The 13,323-nt window shown below is 47.7% G+C and overlaps 1 protein-coding gene across 4 annotated transcripts in view; it reads right to left on the reverse strand.

The window, feature by feature from the left end:
• Positions 1 to 13,323, reverse strand: part of RTKN (rhotekin) — a 154,184-nt gene that overhangs the window by 60,645 nt on the left and 80,216 nt on the right. For all 4 annotated transcript variants that reach the window (XM_077280458.1, XM_077280456.1, XM_077280455.1 and 1 more), the window contains 2 exons: positions 7,867 to 7,928; positions 1,179 to 1,232 (listed from right to left, as the gene is read on the reverse strand). In XM_077280458.1, the coding sequence (XP_077136573.1) occupies positions 1,179 to 1,232; positions 7,867 to 7,928 (116 nt within the window). The remainder of the gene's footprint in view (positions 1 to 1,178; positions 1,233 to 7,866; positions 7,929 to 13,323) is intronic.

The following is a 13,323-nucleotide window of genomic DNA, read 5'->3' on the forward strand; positions in this document are numbered from 1 at the left end:
TTCTGTAGTGAGCGTCCTCTGCTGCGTGTTCTGTAGTGAGCGTCCTCTGCTGTGTGTTCTGTAGTGAGCGTCCTCTGCTGTGTGTTCTATAGTGAGCGTCCTCTACTGTGTGTTCTGTAGTGAGCGTCCTCTGCTGCGTATTCTGTAGTGAGCGTCCTCTGCTGCGTGTTCTGTAGTGAGCGTCCTCTGCCGCGTGTTCTGTAGTGAGCGTCCTCTGCTGCGTGTTCTGTAGTGAGCGTCCTCTGCCGCGTGTTCTGTAGTGAGCGTCCTCTGCTGCGTGTTCTGTAGTGAGCGTCCTCTGCTGTGTGTCCTGTAGTGAGCGTCCTCTGCTGCGTGTTCTGTAGTGAGCGTCCTCTGCCGCGTGTTCTGTAGTGAGCGTCCTCTGCTGCGTGTTCTGTAGTGAGCGTCCTCTGCTGCGTGTTCTGTAGTGAGCGTCCTCTGCCGCGTGTTCTGTAGTGAGCGTCCTCTGCTGTGTGTCCTGTAGTGAGCGTCCTCTGCTGCGTATTCTGTAGTGAGCGTCCTCTGCTGCGTGTTCTCTAGTGAGCGTCCTCTGCTGTGTTCTGTAGTGAGCGCCCTTTGCTGCATGTTCTGTGGTGAGCGTCCTCTGCTGCGTGTTCTGTAGTGAGCGCCCTCTGCTGTGTGTTCTGTAGTGAGCGTCCTCTGCTGTGTGTCCTGTAGTGAGCGTCCTCTGCTGCGTGTTCTGTAGTGAGCGTCCTCTGCTGTGTGTCCTGTAGTGAGCGTCCTCTGCTGCGTGTTCTGTAGTGAGCGTCCTCTGCTGTGTGTTCTGTAGTGAGCGTCCTCTACTGTGTGTTCTGTAGTGAGCGTCCTCTGCTGCGTGTTCTCTAGTGAGCGTCCTCTGCTGTGTTCTGTAGTGAGCGCCCTTTGCTGCATGTTCTGTGGTGAGCGTCCTCTGCTGAGTGTTCTGTGGTGCGTGCGCTCTCCTGCGTGCAGATGACGCTCTGCGTGTACACAGTAATCAGGTGTTAGTAACTGTGGTAACAATCACGCTCCATGTCCCGGGGTCTCCATAGCTCTATACCCCTAGATTACTCCCGTTTTAGTGCGCGGGCCCCGCTATGTGGACGCAGTACTTAGAGCCTTGGTTCTGGCGGAGTCCCCTGGACACACCTGATACCTTCTTAGATGTGAAGGAGGTGACCCCCGGGGTCTGTACTCACCACCCTTATTTTTAAAGTATTCACTATCCTTCCACATGAGGGGGATCCGCAGATCTGAGGAAACAATAAAGAAAGATGGCGGCTGATAAAGGTAAAGAGCAGCTGCTGCTAGCGTCAGGAATCAGGTCGTCCCTCATATGACCCACTGACATTACCACACTTCCCCCAACAAACATTACCACACTTCCCCCAACAATCATTACCACACTTCCCCCAACAATCATTACCACACTTCCCCCAACAAACATTACCACACTTCCCCCAACAATCATTACCACACTTCCCCCAACAATCATTACCACACTTCCCCCAACAAACATTACCACACTTCCCCCAACAATCATTACCACACTTCCCCCAACAAACATTACCACACTTCCCCCAACAAACATTACCACACTTCCCCCAACAAACATTACCACACTTCCCCCAACAAACATTACCACACTTCCCCCAACAATCATTACCACACTTCTAGAGATGCGCAAACCTTTCAAGGTTCGGTTTGGTTTTCCGAACATCACAATTTTCGCCAAATGGTTCGACGAACGCACCCTGAACCTCATCAGATTCAATAGGAGGCCAAACCTATACACAAAACCTTAAGGGGTGACGAAAAGCTTTCAAAACAGATAAGAATAGGGGCAGACACCATGAAAAGTGGCATCAATTGACCCATAGTATAAATTTGCAAATGGCACAGCAGCAGTCAGCCATGGGCCATGCATGAGGTATCAGGGTCTGTCCCAGCATTTACAGCTTGGAACTGAAGTTTAAATTAGGACCTGGTGGTTAAGGGTGCTGGGTAAGCCTTCTTAGCCCTGATACCTCATGCAATACCTACAATTTTTCTATATTCCAGCCACACTCTGATGGCACAAACATCAGTTTCATACAGTACTATTGGTAGAAAAATGTAATAGTAACACAGGTAGATGAGTGAAAGTGAGTTGAGGCCTGCCGGTCTGGGAGCCCTACTTCCATAGGCAACCCACCAGAGGGAGACCCAACTTGGAGTCTCCACATTTCAAAAAATTATTGTCACACACCACTAAAGTGGCATTAATTTCCACAGAGTAGAAACAGTATAATAGGCCTCCGACACAAAGCTGTCACAGAATGCTATAACACAAGATCAATGCATGACACTAAAAACTACACCATCGCCTAGTCTGTACAGTCTGCGACTGGGGTGCAGAAGTCAGGCGGTCTATACATTCATGGGATAACCGGATGCGCTTATCCGTCAGGACACCATCAGTGGTGCTGAAGACCCATTTTGAGAGAACGCCTGTCGGGCATGAAAAAACCTCCAAGGCGTGACAGGCGAGCTCAGGCCACTCAATCATTTTTGAAGAACAAAATGAAAAAATGTCAAAATTCCCCTAGATGGCATTTATATTATTATTATTTATTTATATAGCACCATTGACCATTGATTCCAAGGTGCTGTACATGAGAAGGGGTTACATACAAGTTACAGATATTGAGCTCAAGATACTCCTGCACCATCCTCTCCAGTCTTTCACAACATGTTAGATTTGTAATTTGTTCTGCTGCTGCATGGAATGGTCTAAAAAAGTGTGAAATGACTAACAGAAATTGCTTATGCCACTTAGACTGCTACTTCTAATGTTTTTGCAATTACGCCTTCACGTTCTCGGGGTTGGAAGTTTAGAACTACGATGCACACTGTGTGCCTCACTGTTGTCTTGGGGAAAACCTAAAGATTATCTACAAGCGTGTTTTCATGCTCCAGCACGTGTCCCTTTCAAGGGGGGGGAAGCATCCGGCAAAATGTACTCTTGCACTGTGGATCTAACAGAGTGGCAACCCAGTAGTCAGCACTATTTCTAACCCTAACAATATGGCAATCATGTTGAAGATAGTGCAGCAAGAAGGCGCTCATGTGTCGGGGACAGTTTGCCCCCCATGATCGCTGTAATCCACCCTTCCATGGCACCCGCCTGTGCGACGATAGTCCCAAAGTTAGAGATATTGTTATCCCTCCTGCATCCTCCTCTGCTTCTACCTCTTCCTCTGGGACCACCACCACTCCCGCAGACTATTCAAAGTGTGCTCCAGCATGTAGATGACCGGAATAGTGATGCTGATGATGGGATTGTCAGCGCTAACCATGTTAGTAGCTATTTTGAAACTGCCCACAAGGGTGCAGTGTTATTTACATCACATCCATACTTCGATGTCCCAGGCTATGAAAAATGTCATACTGCACTATCGTCGCTGCAACATGTGCAGAGTGGAATTCCACCGTGTCAGAATATCGCATATCAACCTGTAGGCCGAAAGACCTCTGTAGTGATGCACGTAGATGACCTGAGGGGAGTGAATGGCAGAAATGAGCACACAGCCATCCTGCTTTTGCAGCAGCACACCCAGACCAGGATAGTGGTGGGGAAATTGCTGCACAACAAGGTTGAGGGAGTGAGCCATGCAAGGCACGTGTGAGAGTTTGTCCCGGCGTAGTGCCACCCCTGGTTCACACCGTTATTGGACACAGCCTTCCCTGGCTCCAGGTTCAGTGGAGAAAGCCATTTCTGAAACTCAGCCTGGAAAGTAGACCAAAACTCTAGAGCTGTGTGACTGCAATCTTCCAGGCATATCAATGTTAAGACTGCTCGATTGCGGTGAACCCTGGCTGCGTAGTACGGAGGTGGGGGGTTTCTCTCTGCACTGTTGGAATGCATGTCTCATTAAGGGAGAGTTTGAGGGCGCAGGTGCAGGAGGCAGAAGCAGCGGATGAAGTGTTCGATACAGAGGTTTGTCCTGCAAGCCTTGGGGTTTCCAAGACTTGTGGAGCAGCTCCTTGTCCGCCTACCCCCACAGCTACCAGAGTAGTCACCCAGTGCTCAGTGCGTGAGATGTAACACCCCTGCTCATGTTTGCACGTCCAGACGTCTGTGGTGAAATGCACCCTGGCAGACTTCGATTTGTTCAGGGAATGGGTGATGTTGTCGGCAACATGCTGCTATAGCACAGGCAGAGCTTTCTTAGAGAAGTGATGACGACTGGACAACTGGTACTGGTGAACTGTAACAGCCATCAACTTTCTGAAATCATCTGTATCCACCAGGCGGAAAGGCAGCATTTTCATGCTCAACAGATTGGAGATGGTGGAGTTGCAGCATTTAGCTTTGGCATATGTAGGAGGAAACATTTTTTTATGTGACTATAACTGTGGGACCGAGGGATGGCTGTTTTGTTGAGAGAGGGTGGACCATGGAGAACAGGACAAACTGCTGGACTGTGAGTGAGGGGCAGGCAGAGATGTTATGGTGAATTAGGAAAGATGTTTTGTGCTAGGTGACACAAAAACAGCAGGCATCTCCACTTTTATAACAGCTGACGGGCTCTTACTCACCCCAACTGTAGGAGATAAACAAGTGGATTTTCTGCTGGTCGGAGACCTATGTAAGAACACTTGGCATGGTGACGGAGGAGGAAGAAGCAGTGGATGCGGTTGACGGGACGGCCGGTGGTTGGCAAGGCCCATTAGTCAGCATTTTAGCTCAGTGAGATTTCCAGACTAAGGCATGTTGATCGCGCATGTGCCGGTTCATGCATATAGTTGTCAAATTATTGGAACTTTTGCCTCTACTGAGTTTTTTGTTGCACATTTGGCAGATAACATGAGTTTACAGTCTCAAAAAGGCCCAGACTAGGCAACCCTTGTCGCCCGTGTGAACTGCAGACCAGTGCTGGCCACAGGCAGAGTTGTGGCTATGGATGCAGTACTTGTCGTGGTCACATCACTCTGTACTTGTGTGGGAAGCCACAACGTCACTTTCTTGTCTTCCTCCTCCTCCAACTCTTCTGCTGAGCTACTCAGCTGCATACCTCTGGGTTCACACCAAGTGCGATCTACAACCTCATCCTCTCTGCTCTCATACTACTTACTCTGAGAGTCACCCTCCTCCTCTTCCACCACAGTACAGTCCGCGTACACCTCTGGCTTCCGAGTCTTATCAGTATCACCTCCACCCCCTGGTGGCTAACGTCTAGTGACAAGGGTCTGTATTCTGCTAGGACCCTACTTCGTCCTGCCGCAGATCAAAACAAGAAAAAATATTTGGCATCGGTGCAGGTGTTTTCCTCCTCTGGATTCTCTGATTCTTCGGAGCAGATCTCTGATGCCCATTGAATACAATGTTTGCGCAGCTCTGCAGATCGGTCCTGTCAGTTGGGCTTTTGGAAATTTTTGACGCCGGGGGAAGCAAAGGTGATTGGGGTGCCACCTCTAAAGATTGTACTATGTGTGATGCTAAGGTGGAGGAAAAGGAGGAGATGCCACTTGATGTAGCGCTTGCCATGCACTGGAGCACATATTCTTTCTGGCCCTCATCTACAAGGCTTACCACTGTGTGGCTGCCAAAGAAAGGGAGTGGAGTAGCCTATCCAGTAACAGATGTTGTCAGTAGTCTTTGGATAGGATGAGATGGTGTTTGTTCAGTTGAGTTTTCATTAACATTAACACCTAACCCATGTATACGTTGAACACCAAGCCTATTCCCCCTTCCACCACGACCTCACTTTTTCACACTCATTTTTGTAAGTACCCTTCCCCTCTTGTAACCTGCTGTTTCAGAACCTTAGGCCCACAGCTGTCAGTCACCTGTCACTAAATGAACAACCGCTATTTATTTTCTTAGATATTGTGCCTGAACAACACTGTTATACCTAATAATTTTGATTAGCAAATTGTGCCTCCTTACTCCTGACTACAACAGAGTTTTATCACAAACGTTTTGGAGCAGCAAATGGGGCCTCCTGACTGCAACACAGTTTTAGCACAATCTAGTTCGATGCTGGAAGATTGATTTCACACAGTATAAGTTCACTTTCAGCACCAGCACTAGCGAAAGAAGCGACCTCTCTGCATCGTGACTAGTGATGAGCGAGTGTGCTTGTTACTCGAGTTTTCCGAGCATGCTCGGATGCTCTCCGAGTATTTTGCACGCCCAAGATACTCGGAGAACACCCGAGCACGCTCGGAAAACTCGAGTAACGAGCACACTCGCTCATCACTAATCGTGACACTGAGCAAATGGAGCCAGTAAAACAAGATGTCCGCTTTTTACATGGACAGCAACATGTGACTTCAATCACAGAAGACCTTGTGTCATGATGTTGTGTATGGTTTCTGCGCCCTGTTTGGCTGCCGGAATGTAATCACATTAAGAATTTGAAATTGGTGAGCGATTTCACTCATCTCTACACATTTCTGCCCACAGACATTACCACATTCCCACCCCCAACAGACATTGCCACACTTCTCCCCCACAGACATTATCACACACCCCTCCACAGACATTACCACACTGGAACCTCAGGTCCCAGGTTTATCGGTCCTTATCAGATCATAGCCGTCGTCAAACCCGTAGCGTTTCGCCTTGCTTTACCGCCTACTTTTAGGATCCATGTGTTCCATCGATCTCTCTTAAAAAAATACGTTACTTCTTCAATACCATCACCATTACCCACCATCTCCTGTTATTGTCAAGGAAACTTGGATTTTTTGATAGCAAAAATCATGGATTCTCGTTTTGTCCATCGGTCGCTTCACTATCTCGTACATTGGAGGGGGTACGGTCCTGATGAGAGGATGTAGGTACCAGCATCTGATGTCCATGCAGCCAGACTGGTCCAGGCCTTTCATGTGACACACCTCAGTAAACCCGGTCGTGAGGTTCCGTATGTTCCTCGTAGAAGGGGGGGGTACTGTCACAGGGTTTCCACAACAGAGAGGAGCTATAAGACCGTGGCGTATGATTGCTCCCACTCCTGCGCTGAGAAGCACTTCTTCATTTTAATGGTGTTTAACCCCTGTTCTGCCAGAACTAATCAGCCATGTTGGAGAGCCGTGAGCTCGTGCAGCTGAGCTCAGTTAGCCACTCCCATTCCCTTTATAATCTGGGCTCTGATGCAAATCCTTGTCAGAGCTAGCATTTGCTGCATGGCTTCAGATGAGAGAAGTGTTCATATGAGAAGGAGTGTTGGAGGAGTTATCTGTGACTGTTTGGTTTGTATGTGTGAAAATTCCCTTCCTTTCTCTTTTTTTGTTTTTTTTCCCCCTCCTCCACTCCCCGATGCATTCCTCTGTTGTATTTGAGTGAATATTTTGTATGCCTGGAGTTTTCTGTTAACCCTTGTTTGTCGGATTGGTGTACTGCGGTGCACAATAGCGCCCCCTTCCCTGGGTGGGGAAAGAGAACAGATGAAGTGCTAAGTCAGCAGACAGGGCAAGGGTGGAGGCACCAGCATCTTCACCTTCGGAAGTATCCTGGGGAATAGGGCGAGCTAGGGCACCCCTAGAGCTAGGGACAAGGAAGGAGCCCCTGGTCCCGGATCACCTGACAGCTGTGTCGTGACACTCCCCCACAGACATTAGCACAGATCCTCCTACAGACATTACCACAGTTCCCCCTCCCCCACAGACATTAGCACACATCCCCCCACAGACATTACCACAGATCCCCCTCCCCCACAGACATTAACACATTTCTCCCTACAGACATTACCACAGATCCTCCTACAGACATTACCACAGATCCTCCTACGGACATTACCACACTTCCCCTTCCCACAGACATTACCACAGATCCCACCTTAGACATTACCACAGATCCTCCCACAGACACGTAACCATCCCCCATATCCATATACCCACCTGACATTGACAGCTTCCCTTTACAGGGAACACGATCGTCCACAAAACCCCCGATAGAAGGTCTGAGAAGTACAAAACCATAAACGTAAAGATCCTGGAGGCACCACACATAATACTATACTGTATATACTGGAGGCACAGCCACATATATAATACTGAGGAGCGGTGGTCACACAGATCCCATCTCACAGGCCTCTCACTACATACAATCTTGGCCGAAAGTATTGACCCCTTGAAATTGTTCAAGAAAATGTAGTATTTCTCCCAGAAAATTACTGAAATTCCACATGTTTTGTTATATACAGGTTTATTTCCTTTTTTTGCTGTTGTTCCAAAAACACACAGAGGAAAAATGGCAAATTGGAAATAAATTCACACAAAACCCCCAAAAAGGGCTGGACAAAATATTTGGCACCCTCAGGTTAATATTTGGTTGCATCCTTTAAAATAAATAACTGCAATCAATCGCTTCCTCTAACCATCCACAAGCTTCATACACCTCATCTGGATTTTGGATGGCTCTCCTCACAAACTGCTCCAGGTCTCATATGTGAAGGCATCTTCTCCCAAAAGCAGTTGTAAGATCTCTCCACAGGTCATCAATGGGAATTACATTCGGACTCATTGCTGCCACTTCAGAACTTTGTTTCCATCCATTTCTGGGAGATTTTTGAAGTATGTTTGGGGTCATTGTTCTGCTGGAAGACCCATGACCTATGACGCAAACCCAGTTTTCTGACCCCGAGCACTACAATGCCACCCAAAATCCTTTGGTAATCTTCAGATTTCATTATGCCTTGTACACAGTCAAAGGATATGATGGCCAAGCACTGAACTTAAAGGTTAGAATGGCGGTGCTAGTGAATGGAGCCAGTAGTCCCATAAACAATAGTTCAAAAAAACCGCTGCACACGTACTATTGTACACAGTCAAGGCAACCAGTGCCAGAGGCAGCAAAACAACTCCATAACATGTGACCCTCCACCATATCTGACTGTAGATACGGTGTTCTTTTCTTTAAGGACACCTCAACCCAATAGGATTAACCCCGCAGTCACCTGATCCCCAGGTTTACGGAAAACGCAGCCCGATGATGACTGAAATAACGTAGGCTACAGAGGCATTCACATACAGTCCAGACCTGAACGTTTATTTCCATGCGTACATTTGCCAACGGATGGTAATCTCTTTGAGAAACAGACAACAGAGGCGTCCCCCCCTCCCGTGTCCCCAAATAAATACCCTCAGGATATTCAGGGGGAACCACCACCTTCCACCCATCCCTCCTCCCGAGAGGACACCGAGACTCAGAGTTTACCTGAGGTGAGGGTAGAGTCTTGCCCCCTATTCAATGGTAGCACCTTAGCTGCATCTACCAGAGAAGAAGTGGTAGATATAAGAAAGGATGGCAGAGACCGTAGCTCCCAGGCAACAGTCTTTACAAGACTTGTCCCAACTAACTACTTCCCTGGACCGCCAATCTATGACCGGATTGTATCTCTTCAGTCAGGGAAGGCCTAAGACGATTGGAGTTGGCGCAAGTTAATATTGTCTCTGACTTGGGTCAAACTCCTCTGGCTGAGAGGAACAGATTCAATTGCATGAATGGAAATGGGTCTCGCTAGCGTACTACCAATCAGACCAAAGCGAGAATCCACCAAATTGACCCCAGCTCCACTATCCCAAGAATCGGTACAGTCTCCCCACCCACCGCCACTTCAGGTGAAATGGAAAACTGAGACGTGAAGGTGGAGGACATGTACACAAACTGGTCGCCTCCATACTCACGACCAGGAGAACGTGGCTTTTGTGATGATGTATATACTTTGGCGTGAGCTGGGCAGACATTGATGTAATGATCAGTCAGACAACAGAAAAAACATGCCCCTGTCCCACGGTGAACCACAGGCAATCTAGTCTGAGAGGAGACTCCTCCCACCTGCATGGGTTCGTCCGTCTGCACCAGTGTGGCCTCCTCCCTAGACAGAACAACAGGGGGTAGATTCGGTGTATGTCTCTCCATAATATTTAGAATTGAGAGTCCTCAGTGGTTGATACCTTTTAATGGCTAACTGAGAAGATAGTAATAAATTGCAAGCTTTCCACACTACTCAGGTCTCTTCATCAGGCATAGACTAATAGAAATTCTGAAGAATCACATATTTATGCACAACACAGCACAGAAAAATGCCATAGATACGACAGGTGACGTGAAGCAGAACTACCATTATGTGATAAACAGTTATGTCCATAAATATTGGAACAGTTCATAGATAAGGAGTGTGAATGTTTTATTGTCCTCTGACTGGGGTCTGGTTCTATGTTATGATGCCCCACACGGTCTCAGGAGCAAGTTCTTTAGTTGATGTAAAAAGACATAAATCCATGCGACACATTCATTCCTGCACTGAGTGTGTCAAAGGTGATCATCAGTTTATATTCCCATATATTCCCAGACCGGTGAAGTCTCGAATGCTTGCAATTTATTACCATCTTTTCAGTTAGCCATTAAAAGGTACAACCACTGAGGACTCTTTCCTGTCTCTCCATATGGTGTCTATCCACCCAGATAGCGAGGGCCATGGCGGCCTTCAACGACCCAGGAGTAGCATACTGCACCAGAGTATCCTGAAGCCTAGCTGACACACCCTGACTCCTAAGGGCAGGGTCATTCCACTGAGTGTCAGTGGCCCATCTCCGAAACTCTAAGCAGTACTCCTGAGCCAGCCGGACCACCGAGGAGTCCTCCTCAGCCAGCCGGGTCCCCTGCTTGATCTTATGGAGTCGAGACTCAGCTAGAGAGATGCCATCAGGATCCCCATACACCGGCGCCAATGCCAAGAAAAACTCGTCCACTGTCCACAAAGATGGTGAATCGGTCGGCAGGGAGAAAGCCCAAGAATGGGGAACACCCCTGAGAACGGAGACTATAATCCTCACACGCTGTTCCTCAACTCCCTGAGGAACAAGGGTGAAGCATGAAATATAATTTACAGGCTTCTTTGAAAACATTACATTTATCTCTCCCTCCAGAGAACCAGTCATGGAGAGATATTTTGGGTTCCGGTTGAGCCTGGACATGAGCCAAGACCAAGAATCCAGACACTTGCTGACACTGCTGCACCACCTGAGACCGCAGCTCCTTTACCTCATCCATGAGGATCTGGATCAGGTGAGCAAAAGCCTCCACTAGAGCCATAGGTTCACCGGAAGAATGGTATGGTTGGTAATAATGTCATACTCGGGATGGGTAAGTCCGGCGGATGACAACACACAATGGGATGGAAAAAGAGAGAGGAAACTAACAGTAGGGAGTGAGGGATGGCGCACCTACTGACTCCAACCTGTGCCTGTCTCTAAGCTCCCCTAACTGCCTAAGTGGGTCCTTACCATTGCCATCATCACGTGCCTTGTCCCTAGCTGTCACCTCACTATACCCTGGCTAGTGCACTGGCCGGCAAGAATGCTAGCCTCACCACTGCAGATGGTATAAACACAGGGGGTAGTGACAAGCACAAGACAGACAAAGAAAGGAACAACGATAACTTAGCTCAAGCTTCTGCTGCCTAGCTACAAACAGTAAAGGATACGGGACCAGGAACCCAAACTCCACAGAAGCAGCAGATACATCAATAGCACCAGAGAGCAACAAACTCCTAGGCTGATCCTCACAGAAAAACTCTGGCACTTCACTACCATGGTGGCGGATGTATCCACTGTCTCTACCTGAGACTCGAGCTATGTCAGAATACATTCAAGAGAACCCAGCCAAGGGATTCATCTGTAAATCCTCATCTCCTGCCCGAACCTTATACTTCGTGACTAAGAAGGATTGTTCTCTACTCCCCTTTATAGTGATTTTGTTAAAGGTGTTGTCCACTACTAGAACAATCCCTTCTTAAACTAAATGTTCTGCCCCGATAAAATAATAAAGCCTATACTCACCTCCTATGCCGGCTCCGTTCCAGCGGTATCAGCACTTTCGCTCTAAGGGCTGTGATGAGGTGGAATTACACATGATTGTCTCCGCGTCACTGTCTCCGCCTTGGGACAAACTGAACATGAACAGGTAGTCCAGGCTGCAGCTGATCCCTGGCTTCCTCTTCATGTTCAGTTCGAATGAAGGGACAATGATGCCAGCACTGATTGGTCGCTGGCGTCACGTGTCACAACACCGCATTACAGCCCCGGGGAGAGTGAGTGTCGACACCGCGAGAACAGTGCTGGCAGAAGAGGTGAGTATAGGCTATATTATTTTATTTGGGCCAAACATTTAGTTTAAGAAGGAGTTGTCGTAGTAGTCGACAACCCCTTTTAAGACCTTGATAGTCTATAAAGAACAAGTACCCTCTGCATCTGATCTCTCAGCTGACAGAAATTGTGGAACTAAGATCTTCTCTAAATTATATCTCCTAGGGGCTTACAACTTGATTTTAATTTGTAAAGGCAATAAATGAGAAAATGGGCTTTAATTCTTGTTACGGCCACTACGAGTATCTGGTCATGCCCTTTGGGCTGTGTAATGCAACAGCCATGTTTCAGGAATTTGTTACTGACATCTTTCAGGATCTCCTCTATGGTTCCGTGGTTGTGTATTTGGACGATATTCTCCCCTGAACTTTCTTCCCACAGGCAGTACATGTATCAAGTACTGCAGGAGAACAATTTGTCAAATTGTCCAAATGTGTCTACTAAAAAACCTACAGGCAATGTATTCCGCACGTCGTGTCATTTATGGCACCTATCTCGGAATAAACCAAAAAGGGGTCAATACCAGAGACTGGCCTGTGTTGGCCTTCTAGCATTTGAACCCCGATCACAACAAGCAGTTTGTCCTGTCGGTGACAGGGCAGTGCTTCTACAAAAAACGTCTTTGGGGAAGTCTGTCTCTTGCATTTTTTTCTCCAAACTGTTTCGCCGGCTGAGCGAAATTATTCTATCGGGGCTAGCGAACTTCTGGCTATCAATATGGCCATTGAGGAATGGAAACATCTATTGGAGGGTGCCAGCTCTCCGGTGATAATTTAAATGGACCATAACAATCTGACCTTACTGCAGTCTACGCTGCGTTGAATCCCAGTCAAGCCAGGTGGGTAATCTTCTTCGCTAATTTTAATTTAGAATTGAACTTCCATCCTGCGGAGACAAAAAGTTAAGGCAGATGCCTTGTCTTGATCATTTGATGTGACAGATTCTACAGAGGAGCCTCAGAACATCATTGACCTGGTCAATATTATTGAGGCAGCCCCTGTCCTTTTAAAGGACTATCCACCAGGCAAGAACTTTGTCCCCTCTGCTAGTAGGAAGATAATTCTGTCCTGGGGACGAGTCGAAGTTTGCTGGTCACATGGGCATATGCAAGTCTACCAAACTGATTGCTCGCAGCATTTGGTGGTCAAGGATGTCCAGGACCCCATAACCACATGTTCACCATATGCTAGAACAAGTCTTCAAGAG

The sequence above is a fragment of the Ranitomeya variabilis genome, chromosome 1 (genome assembly GCF_051348905.1).
Source record: "Ranitomeya variabilis isolate aRanVar5 chromosome 1, aRanVar5.hap1, whole genome shotgun sequence".
Lineage (NCBI taxonomy): Eukaryota > Metazoa > Chordata > Amphibia > Anura > Dendrobatidae > Ranitomeya > Ranitomeya variabilis.